This window comes from Micropterus dolomieu, linkage group LG02 (assembly GCF_021292245.1).
Source record: "Micropterus dolomieu isolate WLL.071019.BEF.003 ecotype Adirondacks linkage group LG02, ASM2129224v1, whole genome shotgun sequence".
Taxonomy (NCBI): domain Eukaryota; kingdom Metazoa; phylum Chordata; class Actinopteri; order Centrarchiformes; family Centrarchidae; genus Micropterus; species Micropterus dolomieu.
Genome location: NC_060151.1, coordinates 29,897,495 through 29,918,065, shown reverse-complemented (window position 1 = coordinate 29,918,065; position 20,571 = coordinate 29,897,495). Strand labels below are relative to the sequence as shown.

The 20,571-nt window shown below is 43.4% G+C and overlaps 2 protein-coding genes across 2 annotated transcripts in view; one reads left to right on the top strand and one right to left on the bottom strand.

Annotated features, from left to right (window-relative positions):
* LOC123961824 (glutamine-rich protein 2) overlaps positions 1 to 8,326 on the top strand; it is a 32,108-nt gene extending 23,782 nt beyond the window's left edge. The window contains exon 21 of the transcript XR_006822792.1: positions 7,663 to 8,326. The gene's annotated coding sequence lies outside the window, so the exon portion shown is untranslated. The remainder of the gene's footprint in view (positions 1 to 7,662) is intronic.
* On the bottom strand, positions 4,667 to 20,198 carry ubald2 (UBA-like domain containing 2). Its single transcript, XM_046038178.1, has 3 exons — positions 19,922 to 20,198; positions 10,361 to 10,417; positions 4,667 to 5,039 (listed from the first exon to the last, which is right to left on the bottom strand). The coding sequence occupies exons 1-3, from the start codon at positions 20,039 to 20,041 to the stop codon at positions 4,683 to 4,685; spliced, it is 534 nt and encodes a 177-aa protein (XP_045894134.1). The 5' UTR covers positions 20,042 to 20,198; the 3' UTR covers positions 4,667 to 4,682.
* Between the last annotated feature and the right edge of the window lie 373 nt (positions 20,199 to 20,571).

Genomic DNA, 20,571 nt, shown 5'->3' with positions numbered 1-20,571 from the left:
TAACAACTTATGTACACTCGTTTTTATGTAGTTAGCTAGACTTAACTACGTTAGCCAGTTCTGATCTACGTTATATACTGTTTGCTGGCTTAGTCCAGTGTTTCCCAACCTAATAAATCTGGGGGTTGTGAGATGATTAATGGGAGGAAAGAAGAAAAGTTCTGATACACAAATCTGATTGTTTTGGGACTTTTCTGTAATCTTTGATTACTTCCACCACTGAATATTGTCTCCAGTCATGTCTGTGGCTCTTTAAAGCTTTATGATTCACTGTGGTTTGTTTTATAAACTTTTTTTAACAGCAGCTCATCCAGTTTGTTGAGTTGTGTCATTCAACGTATCTTTACAGTTTTTGTTTAATGTCATGTTGGGACACTTGGGTGTATCACACATCAACTGATGAGAAACACAGACACGAGCTCAGTTTGACACTCTGTGCCAACCACATCCTTCCTCAATCTTCATTCTCACTCATGCAAAGACGAGTAACCTCAGAAGAGAAGTTTAGTTCGGGAACCGCAAGCTTTTATGCTTTCTCAACCGTCCTTTGGCTCTTACAGTAAAACCAAAACAAGTGTGATGAAACGCTGTCGGCAAAGACACACCCACTCCAAGTAGTAGATCATACCTTGTTTTATTAAACATATAAATACAAATTTCAACAGAGGAAATGAACACAAAGTACTTCTTTATAAAAAAAAAAGAAAAAAAAAAAAAAAGAGCCATGGATTAGAACAGAGGATTTCTGAGAGAAAAACCACCATCATCCATTTGGTGAGAGCAAAACAAACGTTGAACCCAGTTTCTAAGATCTTCAGGCTGGTTGAAACACATCAGCTGTGTTTTATTGTCTGAAGTATGGTCTGAAAACAGACGTGGGGTTCAAATCTCCATAATCACCCTCCACCGCTGCATGGATTTCCATCGCAGAGCTAAGCCAGTAATCCACTCTGCAGGAACCTCGTACAAAAGGTTCCCCTGTTGGCCCGAAACCCCCCCCCCCACCACCAAAAAACTTGCAGCTCGTTCATTATACACTGCCGCAAACACCAAAAACAAAACATTCAGGAGTTCAGCACATTTCAGAAATTTGCCTCAACTTGTCCACAAACCGCTGTTTGATTTAAAGGAAAAATCCGCCCCTCAGGTCAAAACGCCTCCCGGCCTGCCTGATTCCAGGGGCCACGCCGTTCTGTTCTGTACGTTTGAGCCCGTTTACTGCAAACCATTTACACTCTGCATCACAGCAAAACGTTTTTCTCTGTTTTAGAAATGTTAATTTACACTTTTTACCGTTTGGTGTTAAGTGTCTATTGACTTCCATTCATTTCACTAAAAGGTATGAAAAAAAAAACAAAAAACAAGCTTGCTGACCTTTAACAAATACACGAGTCGTGTAATCCGTGACAGTGAACACAACAGTTAATGTGTTTGAAACAAAATGTACTCGAAGTATCAAATGTAAAAAGTACTCACAGGTTTTATATTATTGGATTTGTAGTATTGATGACATGTAAACAACGTGTTTAACTTTAAATACTGTTGGTTTAATTAAACGATAATGAATCATATTTTTTGCATGAAAAATACACTTTCAAAAAGAAATATTGTATCAAGTAAATAAAAGTACTTGAGCAGATGTACTTGGACACTTTCTACAGCTGGAGGTGACTAAGGTAAAGTGAAGATGGGTCAAAAATGAATCTTAAACGACTTTGATAGTTTATTTATCCACAATATAAAGTCATTTGTGTGTCAAACATTTGATGGATTCTGCTTTAAAGCGTGAGAATTTGCCGCTTTCCTTGTCTTACATGGTAGTAAACAATATTTGTCAGTTGGTCGAAAAAAGAAAACCGACAAATTTTGACGGCACGGCGAGAACGAGACGTTTAACAGAACAAGCGGTTATCAGATGAACCGAGAAACAGGCAGATTATTTGATAATGAAACCAAATCGCTGGCTGCAGCCTTCGAGGTTTTGAGGCGGTCTAGACTTCTCAAATCAGTCATCACTTAAACTGCATCGCCTCTCTCTGATGGATCAATGACTACAGGAAGCTTCAATAGCGTCTGTAAACTAAAACTAAAATAAATTCTGCCTACAACAAATATGTAAAAGTGTAAAGTTTACACATTATTGAACACTTACTATTATTAGTATTACTCAGAGGGGTAAAGTAAACATGTCTGTATGACGACTGTGGGGCCATTTAGTCATAATATTCTGCCTCTGGTGACACCAAAATCACAAATGTAGACAGCGTCAACGAGAATGAAAAATTAACAGAACAAACGAGCTCAGGGATGTAAAACACATCCGCAGTCGGGGTGGATTTTTCCTTTACGTCACAGACGATTCGACTCATTTCTGTTAAAACATAATCTTGCATCAGGTTGTTAATTGGATTTTGGACTGTTTTCATCGAAGGTGAAGAAATAACAGCTCTAGTGATAGTGAAGCCCCGCCTCCCCGCGACAAGACTGTGGTCACACCTGCGCTAAAAGTGAGCAGGTGTGAGAATAAAACGGCTGCACAATAAAAAAAAGGGGGATCACACAGAAACAGAGGAAATGGTTGATTGTCTGTGTGAATCTGTGAAGAACAAAATCTGTGTTAATAGAAAAGTGTTTCCTTTCTTTCTGCATCCCGTCGGCCTCCTCTCCCGCGTGACGTGAAGGTGGCTTTTTGTTTTCCCACTTTTGAAACTCAAGACTAATCTACTGGTGACTTTATTTGCGTGCGTGTTTGTGATGTACGTGGCGTCCAAACGATCATCTGGGGCCGAATTGAGATTAAAACAAAACACACACACAGATTTCACCCGTTCCAATCGAGCTCCGCTGCAAATTCTCCCCCAGCAGTTTGCACTTGTTCGAACCGTCTGATCCTGCCTGTGAATACATTCAGAGCACATGTGGGGCCTCTCCCATTCAGACAGACAGAGGTAGGAGTGGTTGAGCGTCTGAAAGGTTGTGTGGAAAATCACTGAGTAACCCCTCCCCCCCCCCCGCCACAGCGCCGCCCATCTGCGTCAAAATATTCCTTAAATCAGATTAATGTGCATCTCATCGGAGTAAATGAAATCTGTTGGCTGAGGTTTTTATTTACAGAACTGCCACTCGCTATCAAAACAGGAAATCAATCCGTGAGGTTTCTGCCTGGACTCACGGCAGCAATCACGAAAGAACAGAAAAAAATAACAATAAAAACAAAACTATGCTCCTGCTGAGTCAGCAGACAACAACAAGTCGCCGACGTTTTAAGTGTCCCAGCTCTTCAAATAATCTTAGTTATTGCAAAACTTTTCCGTTCAACCAAAGTCATCCCTCAGATTTTTACTTTACTTTCTTCGTTCACCAGTCGAGCCCAGTTCGACCCTCTCGTGAATTTCAAGTCACACCGAGGGCGACGCTTCCCGCTGTTGTGGAGGTTTGTCCAGAATCCTCAAAACACGCATTGCAAATTGCGAAGTGTGTTTTTTTTTCTCTCTAGGAGGTCAGAAACGACAGCTGTCAGCGCCCCTTTTTATACGTCAGGACAAAGCCCTAACACAAGGTTTGTATAAAAATATAAAATACTACAACGTAATGTCAATAAATTCAAAATAACAGCGTGCCCTGTGGGTCACTTCAAACGTTTTAGTAACAAATAAAGAAATTATTTAACGTGGTTGTTTATTTATGTTGAGTATTTTTAGCTCGAGATTGTACTGAGTTAGGACTGCAGCTAAAATTCCTGATTAATCGATTAGATGTTTGGTCTATAAAATGTCAGAAAAATGTTGATCAAAGTCCAACTAATCGATTATTTGATTAATTGTTGCAGCTCTAGTGGCAACACAGGAAGTGACGTCATGACTTTGGCTCTCTATCAAACTGAAAATGAACTTCTTAACTTTGTGTGACGTCGTACAAACTGAGCGCTGACACGCGTCATCGTTATTTACCGTCTTTGTTTGGTTCAGCAAACGGCGGCAGAGGACCACAAACTGATGGAAATCTGTCTTTACGGAGCGGCGGACTGGAAAAACCTTCACAACTCATCTCACCAGGTGTTTCTGACGCTCAGGTGCGTGATGACATCATCGTCACACAGCTGCAGCCTCTCCGATTCAGTTTCAGTGGCTGTGAGTGAAACGCCACGTTAACACACGTCTATATAATCGTCTCCACACTGGACACAAACGCCGTCCCGCACCAACATACAAAAACACATTTTCTGAGGGCCTTTAAATCCTCGACCTCTCGGGATCTGAGCGCCGCTCCTTCGTTTATCTGCTGGTCGTCGTTCCTGACTTCCTGTCTGATTGTTTCTGAGGCCTGTGAAAGAGGAGTTTCTAAAATAAAAACAATGCTCAGGCGGCTCCTGTCCTCAGCGGGGGCTCTGTCGGGCCCCGGGCGTGCCGGCGCTGGCGATGAAAAGAAGTTTTTTTTGGGGCTCAGAGACCGAGCGAAGTTTCTCATGTCGACCCTCCTCGGCTGGATGATGAGGAAGAGCAGAGCCAAAACTGCTCGCCTTCGCTTTAGAAAAACAAGAGAGGGAAACAGCAGCGTCTTTGTCTCCTCTCGTCCCACACCTCCCAACCCCCCACCCTCCTGCTGCTGAAACAGAATCACGTGGCTGCTCTTGAACCAAGCGCCCCCACCCCCCACCCCCACGCGCCCCGCCGCTCTCGCCTTCATCTCTGGCCGTGGAGCGCTGAAACGACGGGGGGCTGCTGGGAGCCGCTGGGCTGAGAGACGGGGGGCCACATGGGAGTCTGTTGCATGTGGTGGTGGTGGTGGTAGTGGTGGTGGTGCATGTGGTGGCCGGTGGGCGACGACGGGGGCAGCCAGGCCGGCTGGTGGCTGGGCGGCGAGGAGGCCCAGAAGGAGCCGAAACCCGACGTGGAGGAGGGCGCCGGGGGCGAGCAGGCCATGGACACCTGGGAGGGGCCGGTGCCGGAGCCGCACTCGGACGCCCGAAGCTTGGAGAACATGGTCATGGCCTCTGGGAAGTTCGGCGGCGTGGCGGGAGTGTTTCTGGGGGTGCACATCTGGAGGGAGGGAGAGGAAGGAAGTTAACAGGCGTTTGTTTCGTACTTTCTTTAAATGAACACAGAAAAACGCGACTCTCCTGGATGATGTAACCATCGGAGGGACCAACGAGCTGGGATTATTTCAGCTTCTGCGTCAGTTTGCACCGGAGAGCGAGCCAATCAGAGGGCGTGAAAATTTAGAACGGTTCGACTTTGTGAACAAAACTCGTCGATATGGTTACTGAATCTTTACTGTAAGACGCCTTCTCAACTTCTCAAACAGTGGAGGACAGTAAGTTATGTTCAAATTAGAGGTACTTGTACTTTGCTTGAGTATTTTCTTTTCAGGGAGATATTGTACTTTTTACTTCACTACATTTATCTGACAGCTTTATTTACACATAAAAGATTTGAAGTTTATAAATTAAAGTTCAACAGTTTGTACAGCTGCTACATTCGTTGATTGACAGAAATTTATTTTGCAACTCTTTTGATGATTCAGGGTTCACAAATGTGAAGATTTGCTGATTTGAGCACAACATTTCTCACTATTTTCAGAATTTTTATAATATCTGATAATAATCAGCAGGTTAATCCATAATAAAAATAATCATTAGCTGCAGTCTGATACAAAATAGTTCAATCAACTACAGTAAATTTCTGCTTTTACATTAATGCATTGGGAATATTAATAATAATCTAATATATAAAAGTTTCTGCATTGAGTACTTTACACACTTTTAATACTTTAAGTACACTTTTCTGATTATACTTTCCAGAGTATTTTTACAGTGTGGTATTAGTACTTTTTCTTAAGTAAAGGATCTCAGCACTTCATCCACAACACTGTTCTCAGTTATATTTAAAAATGCAGTTATTAGGGAGAAACGATTATCCCACTGTTGATTGTCGACACGTCTGCAGCAGAAAGTCAGGCAGGTTTATTCGCATGTTTCAGGTCGCCGAAAGGTGACGGAGCTCGTTTTTAACTTCAGCTGCGTCCGGACCGGCGGGTGGTACGCAGATCAAAGAATACTTTGATTTATTCAGATATTCCCCGAGATGAAGGTCTGAACTCTGCCATGAATTAAAGTACTGAGAAGTGTTAAAGTTTGGTGTTAAATACTTGTGTGTGTCTTTATTGATGCTTGTATGTTGTTCCTCAAATGTAAGTCGCTTTGCCAAATGAGTAAATGGAGTAAAAACTCCAGTGACTTCAACACTGATGAACTGAGCGGGTCCTAACATGCTAAACCCAGCCCAAATCAATCCTTTATTTATTTACTTTCTGTTGGTCTCAGAGACCTGACATTAAGTGTGTCGGGTCTAAACGTGTTGAAATCCGACACGCTGCCGAACGTCTTCGGTGAAAACGTCAAAGTGTCGTTCTCACGGCGACACAAACACAGATCAGGCAGCAGCAGCCAGAAATAGAGGAAATGGAGGAGGGGTTCTCTCAGCTGTGCGGCAGGAGGCCGGAGGGAGCGCCGGTATATTTAGAGCCGACACACAAGATGTTTCTGTGACACCAAAACAACAATAACTCAGTCACAACTGGCCTGCAGACACTCTCCTCTCCTCCAGAGTCCATTACCTAAAGTGCTGTTTCTCTATTTAATATTTTATTGCCACCGCCTCGTCTCAGCACTTTTAGTCTGATGAGTTTTCTCTCGCTTGTTATGCTGGATGTGTGCATTTTCCCAGCGTGACGTCAACACAGCTCATCTCAAGCTTGCACAAAGCGAAACACATCTTCAGACAACACTGATTCACAAGTTCTCGGTGAATATTTCATTCCTGTCAAAAGTAAAAAAAAACTCTTTCGTTCCTTAAAAATTAAGCGATGTCTGTGTGAGATGGTGATTAAAAGTGAATTTCATGTCTCAAACTGCTTCATTTAAACCATTTATTGGGCGCCTGAAAGGAAAAAACTGTCCAGTGTTTCACAAGAAAAAGAATTATTAGACAAACAGACTTTTGTGTAGAGGAAATGTCTGTTTTTACATCTGATCTTAAATAACATTGTACTTTTAACTAGGTGTATGCAGTAGAACGTAAACTCCATGTAAAATTAAACTTCAACCAACAGCCCGGGCTTTTATTTGCTTAAATCACTGAACTCACCCCGGCCTATATTTGGGACGGGCCTTTAATTCTTTTACCATGCTGGTAAATCTGAATGAATTAGACTGTGGTGCTCATCGTTTCTGTAAAATGAACCAAACGATTAAATCGTGGACAATATAACGATGCGTGTCCGTTTTAAACATTTATATTTGTATAGAGGTTTCATACATCCTCCAAACTGCACATAAAAGCAAAATTTGGGGGCTCAAATGAAACAAATCTGGTAGATTGAGATTAGCTCGCTCAGTAGTTTTGTAGGAAGGTTTATTGTCACAATTTAAGGAGTTATAGGGTGAAATTGTGTGCTACATAGCAGACAACATACATTAATACAGAATCAATTATAAAATGGTGAACAGAAATAAACTATCATCACTGGAGTTTAAGAGTCTGATAGCTTGGCGGAAAACGCTGCTCAGCGGCCTGGTGGTGCGGCAGCTGAAACTTCTAAATTACCTGCTTTACTCACTGAAACTGTGATTTATTTGAATTATTCTCTTTTCATTCTCATCAGGATGCAGTTTGAAAGACTGAACGTTTCCCCCCCCCCACTGCAACACATCCGCCAACGTGTCCCTGACCAAGACACCCAACTCCTCGCTGCTCCAGAGGCGTGCGACCTCTGACTCTGCACAGCAGTTGAAGGTTGGATGTAATTTTAGTCGGAGGTTTCCAAACACAGACCATCGTTATTATTCCTGCTTCAAACATGGAGTGATGTTAAGGAATAAAGCCACACGGCGTCTGAAGCGCAAACACAGACCGCAGCGTTCCGCCCGTGTTCAGGCTGGATCTCTGTGTACGGTATAAACAATAGCTTCCATGACTCTCCGTCACGCCGCCCGGGAACAGCGTGTACCACACACAACACATGTGACCCTCATGCATTAACGCCCAACAGACAACAAGCCACAGAACCGGTTCTCTATCAGACATTCAATATTTATTCATCCTGGTTTCTGGTTTTAATATTTTATTCTTCACATTATCTGCTGCATTTTTACAAAATAAAAGTTTTCACTGTTTATTTATTTTTGCTTTATTTGCATGTTGACTTGTGTTTTTTATATATTGATTGTTGTAAACCTGTGTGATTCTTATTTTATCTGTACTAGTTTATGTTTTACGCTGACGGAGAAGCACTTTGTGACTGAAATAAAGCTATAATAATTCTTAAATATTTGTTCTGTTGCTGCAAACATCACAGTTTTGTCGTTTCATGTCTATCTGTGTTACACCATCAGGACACAAAGCAGCTCGACTCCAGACGGACTTTTTCACAATAAACCTCTGGTTTTCAGAGACGCCCTTCTGCGCTGACAGCAGAGAGTGTTTATCTTTACTATTACTGCAACACTCGCTGCTTTCTCCTCCATGCTCGTGGCCCTTGGGAGCGTCCTGCAGCCATGTTGGGACGCCGTGAGTGTAGGAAGAGAAAGCGGAGCGGGTCGACACTCGGCCATCTGGCAGCTGAAGCTCGCCCTTGTTGCTTCATTCCTTCTCTTCAGCTCTGTGCAACCCTGTACTCTTCCACACCAGAGCCTCGGGGCGGGATGATGTCACCGCGCTGCACCCAAAATAATAACAAACCGGGGCCGCCGCCGCCGCCGCCTCTTCCTCGCTCTCTCAAGCCGCAGCACGCTGTTTCCAGAGCAACACACGGGCACGTACCAACAACCAGAGCAGCGGCAGGAAAGCTGCTTCAGACTGAAAACAAAACGCGGCCGCAGATGTCGGCACGCCGTTCCTGCATGATCGGGATAAGACAAATCCCCAGGATGCAGTGCGGTGGGTTAGTGGGGGAACATTCAGACGTGTTAAGAAACGGCGTTGCACAAGCAGCGCTGGGCCAAGGACGTCTCCCTGCGCACGCTGACGCAAGTCTGCACAGCAACAGAATCACTCTTTCATTCAACCGCAGTTCAAGTGATTCCTCCTCATAAGCCGATAATTACTGAGTCACAGGGCGGCAATTAAACAGCACAAAGACTCAAAGCAACCAGAGACGGACTCGGTGACGCGGGTTCAATCCAAACCAAGTGAGACGTGTGCAGACCAGAAACCGTTCGTGACTTCAGGTTCCCGAGCTAAAAGTGAAAGAACACAGACTCCTCATCAGCACGGACGTCTGTCAGAGTCCAGAGCTCCCGCCGTGTGGTCACATGGGTGGTGTAAACATTAAACCAAGTGCACTGTGGGTAGTTCAGAGGACCTGGGAATTGAGAGTATTCAACCAAAACAGAGCCGGCTCGACTGCCTGTTTCCAAACTTCAACCGTCAGCAGCTGAACTCCAGAAGTTAACGCGCGTTATCCAGGTTTCTTAAACACTCGCTAAAAATCATTTCACGCCGCCAGTAGACGAGTTGGCGTTTTCGTAGAAAGCAGCATGGAGCCGAGGAGCCAAAGGGACTCAGATCTGATGTGTTTTATAACAGTGTGAACAGCCCAGGTCAAATAGACTCTCTTTGTTTGCTACTGCACAAAGCGTGCGGCGTCTGACATCGTTTTATTCTTCTGCACACGCGGGTCACATTCAGGCCGTGGTCGGGTCGCACTTCAGTCTGATCTGGACCACATTTAAAACTATTAAAACAGATCTGGGCAATAAATCGGAGCATGAAAGCCTCCAGCGTGAACCGAGCCAAAGTTCCTGCGTGTAGCCCGTAAAGATAAGGCGTTCCTGGTCAACAGCGCCGTGCTGGGCGAGCGACAGGTGTTTTTACGGTGTTCGTGCGAAACAGGGCCTGAGGTACGTTTCCTCTCGTTTGGTGGATGTCTCAGAGGTGTTACCCCAATCAGCAGCGACGTGGATTTAAACCCTGCCGTATTTAAAAAGACACTAAAGTGCAGAGCGTATTAAACACACCACCGTTTCTGTTTAAATAAACTCTGCGTTTTGTCAGGGATGAACTCGCCTCTGATGAATGAGTCCTGCAGGTCGGAGCTGGAGCGCATTAGTACCCGTTCACACTGAAGATTAAAGCCAGATGTCAGCGGGTGTTGGTGGGTTTGTGTCCAGTGGAAAAAACCTCTTAATATCATTGTTTTTAGATTTAATTTAAACTGGACATGCTTTTTAAAGTGTGTCTGAACAGCAGAACTGTGAGTCGGTCCTGCAGGCCGGCGGGTTCGTCAATCGCACCGTCCAGAAAGACAGAATCCGCCTCAAGTCTCATCTCTTTTCTTTTTTAAGGGCACCGAATGCACTTACCATCTGGTGGTGGTGACTGGGGATGTTGGCCTCCTGGAAGAAGGAGCTTAAGGCCGTCTGCAGAGAGAGAGAGAGAGAGAGAGACTTTTTATTTATTAAAAACTGCACAACATACAGAAGTAGAGAAGAGAGACCACAGAAAGGCAGGACTGACCCTCCCCCCACCGCCGCCGCCATCAGCCTACGGGTCAGTTAACACAACTGGTCACATGAGCTGAGGGTTAAAACTATTATCTGCACGCTGGGATCTAAAACAGGGTTAGCAGACCACAGAGAGGCCGTTTCAGATCAGCCTCCAGCCGCCTCGCGCAGCGTGTCAGAGTCTAACAGGAAGACTAACTCTGCAGAGTTAAACTGGGACTTCCTCTCAAATTTTGCAAATATTACAACAAAGTTTCCGGCTGAAAAAGTACAAACACATTTCAAAAGAAACGTTCATTCAGCTATAATACAGAAACCGTTTCTCTCCCGGGAATCGAAACCACTATTTGACCGACTGGTTCAGAAAATGTCAGAAACATTAAAGAACAATTTCTAGATCGTTTCATATCAAAGAAGACAAAACAGCAAATATTCACATAAATTCACAATCCCGTGTTTGTACTAGGGATGAAACGGTTACCAGTTTAATGATGAACAACACTAAAATTCCCTCTGTAAATCCAGTCCAGCAACAGTCCTCCAGAAGCAGGCGCAGCATTTGGTCTGGTCATAATTTGCTTTTTCTAAGAGCGCTGAGGGAAACTTGATGGAATAAACCACCATTGCTGTCTTCTTAATGGTCACTGCATTTACTTTTTAAATTAATTTGCGGTGACCGAACGTTCGGCCACCGCAAATTAATTTAAAAAGCAACGATAAGAGCTGAAACAATTACCTGAATTGAGATTAAATTAGTTGGCAACTATTTGACTTATTGTTTTATTTGCCTCTGTAAAACATCACTGGTTCAGCTTCTTCATCATGAACGCTTGCTGAAGTCTCCTGTGATAATAAACTGAATTAAAGCTGAAACAATTAACTGCTCGAACCAAAAAAAAAAACAAACCCCTCAACTACTATTTTGATAATTGATTAATCATTGATTAAGCTGTTCGAACGTGTGACTTTTCTTTAGTTTATAATAACAGTGAGTGGAATTTTCACCTTGGACGTTTGCCACGATTTTCCAACATTTTCTATAGAAACGAGTAATCAATTAACTGTGAAAACAATCTGCAAAGTAATTATTAATGAAAATTATCATTAAGTCTGGACAGAGAGTCTCCTGCTGGAGGGCGGCCGGGTGGAAAACTGAGACGCTAGAAAATGTAAACAGCAGTTTTCACGGCTGCCTCCCTGTGCAAACAAGGAAATGAGTCGGCTTCTTGTTTTTGTTCCTCTTTGTTGTGAACACAGTCGAGGCCGGCGTGAACAGAACCGCACAGAAACAACAGAGCCAGCCCGAACACGCCTCACACTGCAGGCGATTCATGTCAACGCTGGGAACGACTCGGGCTGATGTCACTCCTCAGATACGAGTCCTGTTTTCTCTCCTCTAATGTGGAAGTGAAACTGTTGCTTTTTAACCGGAGGAACAAGAAGACGTCGGGGGACACAAATAATAATAATAAACCACAACTGTACTTGTGAATGAAATGTGTGCACAGACGAAAGCCTCACTACTGTTATTAGTGCAGCACGGAGACCGTGATGTTAACAAATCACTTTAATATGAGGACTTTTTGTTCTTACTTGGTGTTTTCGTTCACTGAAAAATGATCTCGTGTCATTTTATCTGGCCAACAACACAAAGCGGTAGTTGTTTACAGTTCGGTTCATATGTTCACCACGCGGTCATATTATAGTTATTGAATTATCTTGCGTTCTGCACGTTGTATTTTAGGTTTCGTCTGGGACAGAGGACGTGCAGCGAGCCCGCTGATCTGCCACTTAACATCATGCTGAGCAAAACACAACTCAGGTTATTATCCAGACTCCTCTGAGACTCTTCTAAACATCTGGATCAAAACAATAATGAGTCTGAAATTTAGTAGTCGATACCGATAACACAAAAACAATAAATCCCGCCATGTACTTCAATATACACTCCTTTATTAAAAACATTACAATGACCAACTAGTAGCTGTGAACGCTGTGAGAGGACGTCCAGGACAGATGAGAGCTGGTTTGATGTCAATACCATCATTACATGAACATATTTAATTAATAAATCAATTAATTACTTAATTCTCTTTACAATCTCTCAGGTGTGAAATGTTTAAGGGTGGTTTCTATCTATATTGGCATTGGTTTGAGATTTTTATGTTGAATAACAAGTTACTGATGATTGAAACGGATCGTACTGCACTAACTCAGCAACAGACGTTCTTTTCTTAGCGCCGCAAAACTGCACCGTCATCTTTGGTGATTTTCGGGTGATCAAACCGTGAAACGTCTGCCTGAATCAGCTCTCCAACAGATCCCAGAACTGTGAGAAATCGGGGCTTTGACACGGCGCTGTTGAAGGAAACAACCGCAAAACTATCTTATCTTAACTATTTTCCACACACGCCTCTTTTCATTTCGACGAGTCGAGGCGGCGCGGTCGCTGCAGCTGCATTTGTCGCCATCTTCCACGTGTTGGATCTCCGGTACTGTCAGTACCTAGGAAAACGAGCACCGACTTGGTACCAAAGTATCGGTTCTCAGGACATCCCTAGTCTGTAGCAAACTCCAAACAAAGATGGCGGCTGTGAATCACACATCTCTTAGTTATAGTACTTATATTTTGTAATGATGTTTCGTTCAAATATTTTATTCTTTCATACACATATACACACAGAGCAAGAACACATCATTTCCAGCTACTCAGATGGGGCTGGGTATCGAGAACCGGTTCCAAGTTGGAACCACTACCAAATTTCCTGGAACCGTGGATTTGATCAGCGAGTTTGGATTCTGCTTATCGGTTCCTAACTTCCTGCATATTTCAGCTCCTGACTGAACTGCAGTGAGCAATTTACAGTCCATAAAAGTGTCTCTTATCTGGCAGGAGCCGCTACGCCGACCTGACGGCACCTCATTTGTTACGACAACAAAGCACGAAGAAGAGAGTCCTTCTGTTTCCAGTCCTGGACCGTGGCGGACCGCGGCAAACGCTCCAAAGCTAACAATAGCAACGTCTCCGGTATAATACACAGGCGAGCTGACGTTCACCTTTTATACTGAAGGGAAACGAATGATGTCTACAAATGACTCAATGTGTATTTTTCTTAGAGCCGAGTCCCCGGAGACGCCCCTCCAGGACAGAAACTCCTTTCACTTTAGCCATGAAGGGGAAGAGGAGCGAGTAGGAAGAGGATAAAGGTCACCGAGCACTGACGAGATCTGTGGTGAAGGAACCAGAACCGAGACTCAATAAGCAGAATCAGAACTGATCAAATTGAAAGGGTACCCGTCCTCGTACTCGGATCAGGAAACAAGTCAAATCTCTTTTCTGTCCTGCAGCAGGAAATGTTGTTAAACTGGACCAAACCACGTTTTTAAGCAGAACTGAAAGTATCAGACAGGGAGTGTGAGCTTGTTTTACTGCTCAGCGTAGCCTCCATTTCCCCTTCACTGGAGGCCTCTTTCTTGACAACACTTGAATGAGCGCAGGGGCTCCCCCCCCCACGCCCCCGCAGTCCGGTTGTTTGACAACAGCAGCGGCAGTGCAGGAATGCCTGCCGTACAACGTGACACACATATCAAAGCGTGAAAGTGCTTTGCAGCTATTGTGTAAAGAGCCACTGGGTCCACGCCGTTCTTTGTCTCCTCTCGGGTTTGTTTTTCTGGCCCAGGTTCGTTTGAGAGTCACTCACTAATGTCAGTTCCCGCTGCTGTAAACACAAACCCCTCCAGCTGACCACCGGCGTTTACCGAGGTTCCTTCACCGGAGGGAGGAAGGTTATATTTCACAGAGAGAAAACTGAAGGTGGTTAATGTAACACGACCAGAGCTTCATGTTAATGTAGCAGGAGGATTTTGAAGTGGCTCAGCATGGTGTTTAGTTTTTTTTAAAATGGACGTTCTGCTTAAAGCAATGAAGAAAGCCTGTTTCATTATTCTTTTTATTTGGTTTCTTGGCGTCTCAGTGCCTGGTTTTAAGGTCTGTTATTGTCCTGCATCTTCTGTCTGTTGTTTTATTTAATCCCAGTACCCATTCCCTACAGCAGTGGTTCTCAATGTGGGGTCCGGGGACCCCCCAAGGGTCCTTGAGGGGGTTCTAGGACGATAAAGGGGAATCATTTATTTTCACTATAATTCCATCCATAAGACAATGACAGGATGTCTGACTATGTGTTTCATTCACTTTGAGTAATAAAACATCATAAGCAAAAACTCGATGTGTCATTTTAGGGGTCCTTGATGTGAAAAAAGTTTAACAAACCTACAGGAGGCCGTTGCTGTAAATAGGAATCTGTTTACAATCGACTTGTCTAGTAAAATAAAGGTAAGATAATAAAAAGAAAAAACCAAGTTAAATAACTGTAAATGATTAAACATATTTATGACAGCAAGTTAGCTTAGCAAACATTAGCTTAGCAGTTCTGTAAAAATGAAAGTCCTCCAAACATTTTGTAATTTGCATGGTTTTGTTTCCTCACTGAATTGCTAATAGCAAAACATGCTAATTAGATGCTAAAAAAGAACACAGGGTTAACCAGTGTTGCTATATTTGTTAAAGCAGTGGTTCTCAAAGTAGGGTCTGGGGAACCCCAGGTGTCCTTGAGGAGGTTCCAGGGGGTCCCCAGCAAAAAAGGGGAATCTTGTATTTTCACATATAATTCCAAGTAACATAAGGTGTGTCATGCACTGTCTGTAATAATAAAGCGAAAACGCTATCAGATGGGGGAACCTGGGACAAACTCAAACGGGGTTGTCTAATTTGTGTCCAATTAGGGGTCCGTGACGTTAAAAAGTTTGCGAACCAATGTGCTAAAGTAATAATGGCTGTTATAAAAGAGACTGAAACAAACAACCAATCGATTAATGGAGAAAATAATCACCAGACCTTCAGTTATAACAGTCTCTTTTCTTGTCTTAATGCAGTCAACAGTTTTCAATCACAACAATACAACTAAAAACACACAGCATCGTCCTGCCATCTCTTTTTGAATACACCATCCTCTAATCTCGCCTTCGCTTAAATCATTCCTGGTGATGTCACGTTCGAGGAAGTTGCAGGAATCAAAGTCCAACTCATATAACGTCTTTAGAAACGCCCTCAGTACCATGTGTGAGTGCTCAGGTCAAAGCTTTACGGAAGGTGAAGGCATCTGTAACGTCTATTAGGTACGACATGAGCGCTGCATTTATGTTGTTGTGGCTCTGGAGTGACGGGGCCTCGTGGTCACAGCCTGAACAACCGAAATAAAGAGTAGCCTGTTTACAACATGACAGAGAGGAACACAAAACCATTATTCTCCAGCCTCACATCAGAGCTGAAACCACCGGCTGAATAATAGAGATCACGACTGACTGAAAGTCAATTAATTGTATGTAATTTAACACAAAAAAACTCAAAACAATATCCAGATCCAGCTTCTCTACATGTGAGGAATTTCTGCTTTTCTGTTTCATGTGGAAAGCCTAAAGCCCGGTTTATACTTGACTCCCACAAAAAATTTATCTATATGTCCTTACGTGTCCCTACGCATTTCCTCCAAACTCACAGGAAGTGCTCCGTGCTTTGAAGTCAATTTCACATGCGGCCTATCCGCGCGACAGAACCCACGTGACGTGACTCGTTTCACTATCAGAGTTTGATCCATTCAGTCGATAACATTTAAAAAGTCTACAAGAGCTGCACATTTATCATTTTACCCCCATTCAAGTTAGCGTAAGGCTAAACTGGAAGTTAGCCTGCCCGGCAAGCAGAAGTTAACACAGCGGGAGCTATAACGCTACCGCCAACTGAAGTATAAATGCATGGCTACGTGCGTTAACATCACCGGCGCTTACATCACTGGCGCTAACATCACGGAAGCTAACATCACTGGCGTTAACATCACAGAAGTTTAAAAAAAAACCGTCACAGAAGCTAACGTCACTGGCACTAACTCCACGGAAGCTAACGTCACAGAAGCTAACATCACTGGCACTAACTCCACGGAAGCTAACGTCACTGGCACTAACGTCACAGAAGCTAACGTCACAGAAGCTAACGTCACTGGCACTAACGTCACAGAAGCTAACATCACTGGCACTAACGTCACAGAAGCTAACTTCACTGGCACTAACATCACAGAAGCTAACGTCACAGAAGCTAACTTCACTGGCACTAACATCACAGAAGCTAAAGTCACAGAAGCTAACTTCACTGGCACTAACATCACGGAAGCTAACGTCACAGAAGCTAATGTCACTGGCACTAACGTCACAGAAGCTAATGTCACTGGCACTAACATCACAGAAGCTAATGTCACTGGCACTAACGCCACGGAAGCTAACGTCATGGACGCTAACGCCACGGAAGCTAACGTCATGGACGCTAACGCCACGGAAGCTAACGTCATGGACGCTAACGCCACGGAAGCTAACGTCATGGACGCTAACGCCACGGAAGCTAACGTCATGGACGCTAACGCCACGGAAGCTAACGTCATGGACGCTAACATCAAAGAACTTCCATGTGTAGATGATGTGATGAAAAGGACCAGGAGTCGTTGGATTAAACAGGTGAACATAGCTAAGTTACCTAGCCAGTAGCAAGTAAACAATGAGCATTAGCTTAGCATTACAGCGCTAACATGTTGGTGACATATATTGTGTGAGACAAGATATGTAGTTCACTGACAGTTTAACACAAAACTAAATGTTACTTTACTGTTTTACAACAAACTGCGACCTTCTTGACTTAAATTATGTTTTAAACTGACAGTGGAGGGACATCAACTCTCTATATCTTTGGGCTTTTCAGTATTTGTCTGAAAAAATTCAGATATTTGAAGGCGCCACTTGAAGACCATCAATTATTCAACATATTGATTAACTTACTGTTTCAGGTCCATTTGTCACCTGAAAGGCCATTAATGAAACCAAAATAAACCATCTACAGCCCAGAGTAAGTCAGACACCTCAGTCCATCACTCAGTTCCTGAGCAAGTTAAAACCAACAAGCCAATCAAGCTATCCAAACACTGAGCCAAGCCCTCTGGTGACCCATCTGGCCCGGCTGCAGCCCAACAGATCGGCGGTCTAAGGAGAACCATCTGGAACCCTGAGGTCAGAGATCCTTCAGCTGTCCAACAGGCCAGACGGCCGCAAACAGACAGAATGACGATGTTGTGATTTTGTGTTTGATGTAATTAGTCTAAATACTTCGACAGGAGGCCATCTTGATTTATTGATTCATCACTTGGGTCTTTTAAATGTCTGGTCTGAAAACAGTGACATGTGTCCATCACAGTTTCACAGATATTCAAGTTTATAATCACATAAAAACAAGACAAAAGATAATAATAAAGATGAATGTAAATGTTGTAAATGATTAGCATTAGTGTATTTTCATTAGCATGAACGTGTCATAATGTACTGGTTTTCATAGTGTGCTGTTGCATGACTGTTTATGTAAAATGGAAGATGTTTTGATTGTATAGTTGTCGCTCCATATCTGAACTGTCGCACTTGCTGTCCCGCTGCCTTTCTTGGCCAGGCCGCCTTGAACAAGAGATTTTTATCCCAATGGGTCTCCGCTGGTTAAATAAGTGTTTCCCATTAATTAGTGAGACTTTGGTGGCTCGACACTAATTATTCTGCTGTGGTTTATATTTTTACACTTCTCATAGTAACTTCTCTAACGTTGTGTTTTGCGCCACCGCTTTAAGCTCGCACGCTCACACACAGTGGCGTCCGACTCGAGACGAACACTTTTCTTCAGTACGGTAACGTTAACTAAAGGTTTCAACAGCGTTGAGTGTTTCCATTCGTTTGTGAGAACACGGTCAAGCTAGCGGCACCTACATTTCGAGTGCACGCGTATTCGAGCCTTTACGGTAAATGAAAGGTCACAGAGCCGACAGGCATGTTAGAGACTTTATTCTGTCATTTTCTCTTTTTACAAAGGGAAGTGTTGCAGTCTTGGTGAAGACATGAGACAACGTTCCAGTTTTCAAAATAAGATGTTAACATAATGTATTTATAATATGGAAAGATTAATTGGATTTTATTCAGAGAAAGTATAAAACATGTTACACATATCCATTAAATAATTAATAATTATTCATTTAGCTGACGCTTTTATCCAAAGCGACTTACAATTGCAATATATGTCAGAGGTCGCACGCCTCTGGAGCAACTAGGGGTTAAGTGTCTTACCCTTGGACACATTGGTTGGATGCCACAAAGGGAACTGAACCCAGAGGCATGTGTCTCCTACACTGCACCATTGCTAACCCCATAAAAAGTAAAGAAACAAACAAAAAACCCCCACTAAACTGTTGATTTTGAAACCTTGATTTTGTGTTGCTGGAAAACCATTATGTGTTGACATGTTTGCTGTTCTACCACAATTTATATCTAGAGAATGTCTTTAAGACCGTAAAGTTCTTCATACATCTAGCCTCTTAATTTTGCTGTCAAAGTGCACCAAATGAATGCATTTTACTTTAAAAATGTACCACAGACTCACAAAAATCCTGTGGGAAAAAATTGTAAATCAAGGTTGAATAAAGAAATAAATAAAAATTTAATTAAATTTTTAAAAAAGTAGAAAAATCCTCATGTTGGAGAAGCTGGAAACAGATTAATCATCTAATCAGTTTTAATAACAACAACACAGGAAGGCGAACAGCTGGACGGGTGATGCATCTTAATTAAGTCTATAAATACATAACTGAACAGGACCAGGATCAATGTCAGACCACTTAGCTCCAAGTACATCGACTCCGACCTCAAATCTCCTCTTGTAAGATTATCCAAAAACTAAAAACAGTCCTTCCATTCATGCAGGAAACGTGATTATGGGAGTGTTTCCACCCTGCGTGCTTCAGACGTGACGATCTGAGCTAAACAAACAAGCCAAACCTGTAGTTTATAATGTGTTGAGTAAATGGACGCGGGTGTTATTGTTATGTGGACACGAGGACACGTTATCAGCCGGGGCCTCGCCTCACAAGATGGCATCAGAAGATTTCGAGATAAACGTGTTTGTTTGTTTGTTTGTTTGTTGTTTTTTCACGATGACAAACTATAAAACAATGCTTGACCGAGCGTGGTGTTTTTATGTTACACAAAAGGCTGAACTGTCCTGTCCTCTAGTTAGGCTAACAACAACTAGCTCAGCGTTGACACACTTGAATCCTCTCGAGAATGTAAACAAAAAAAAACCCGGAGCATTGAGAGCAGCACCACGTCCGCAGCTAGCTTAGCTTAGCTACAGGAGCGCGTGGTGGCGGCGCAGGACGCTAAACGCACTAAATAAACCACCAACGGGGATTAATTTAAAACGTTAAAGCTCGTATATACAGCCTGGGGGGCGGTGACTCACAAGTAACCCAGAGGAGGACGTTGTTGAGACGGGATAAATGTCGCGCTCACCTCAAACTGCCAGTGGGCCGCTTGTAGGAGCTGCTTCGCCTGATCCGCGGCGCAGCCAGCCGTCAAAACAAACTGGTTGATCATGACTTGGTGTCTCAGCTCGTCCATGTTCACCGACATGACCGCTTCCCGCGCGACCAGCAGCTTCTCCTCAAAGTCAAAAACAACAAAATAAATGTACAGTGTTCACTTCGACGGACACCGCTGGAGCTTCAGACCCTGCCTGCCTCCGCAGCCTCCAGCAGCAACAACAATGTTTTCATGTCACCACCAACAACAAAGCGGAGGGCGCTCCTGATTGGCCGGCTGCGGAGCGAGAGAGCACTCAGAGCCGGCGCTGATTGGCTGTCGCGAAAGAAGCGTTTAAATGTAACGGTGCGCTTGGTTTAACTCACAGAGACGCCGCCTACGAGAGGTGGAGTCAAGCAGAGTCACACACACACACACACACATATACAGCATAAATATTATATGTATAATTTTTAAAAGGTCCCATTCTATGGAGGCCCATTTCTGCCACAGTGATGAAAAAAGATCCTCTAAGTCATTATAATAAGAAACTTTCTCAAAATAATGACCTACTGTCTCTAATGACTTAACATCTCTAAATATTAACTTAGCATCTCTAAATAATGACTTACTTTCGCAAA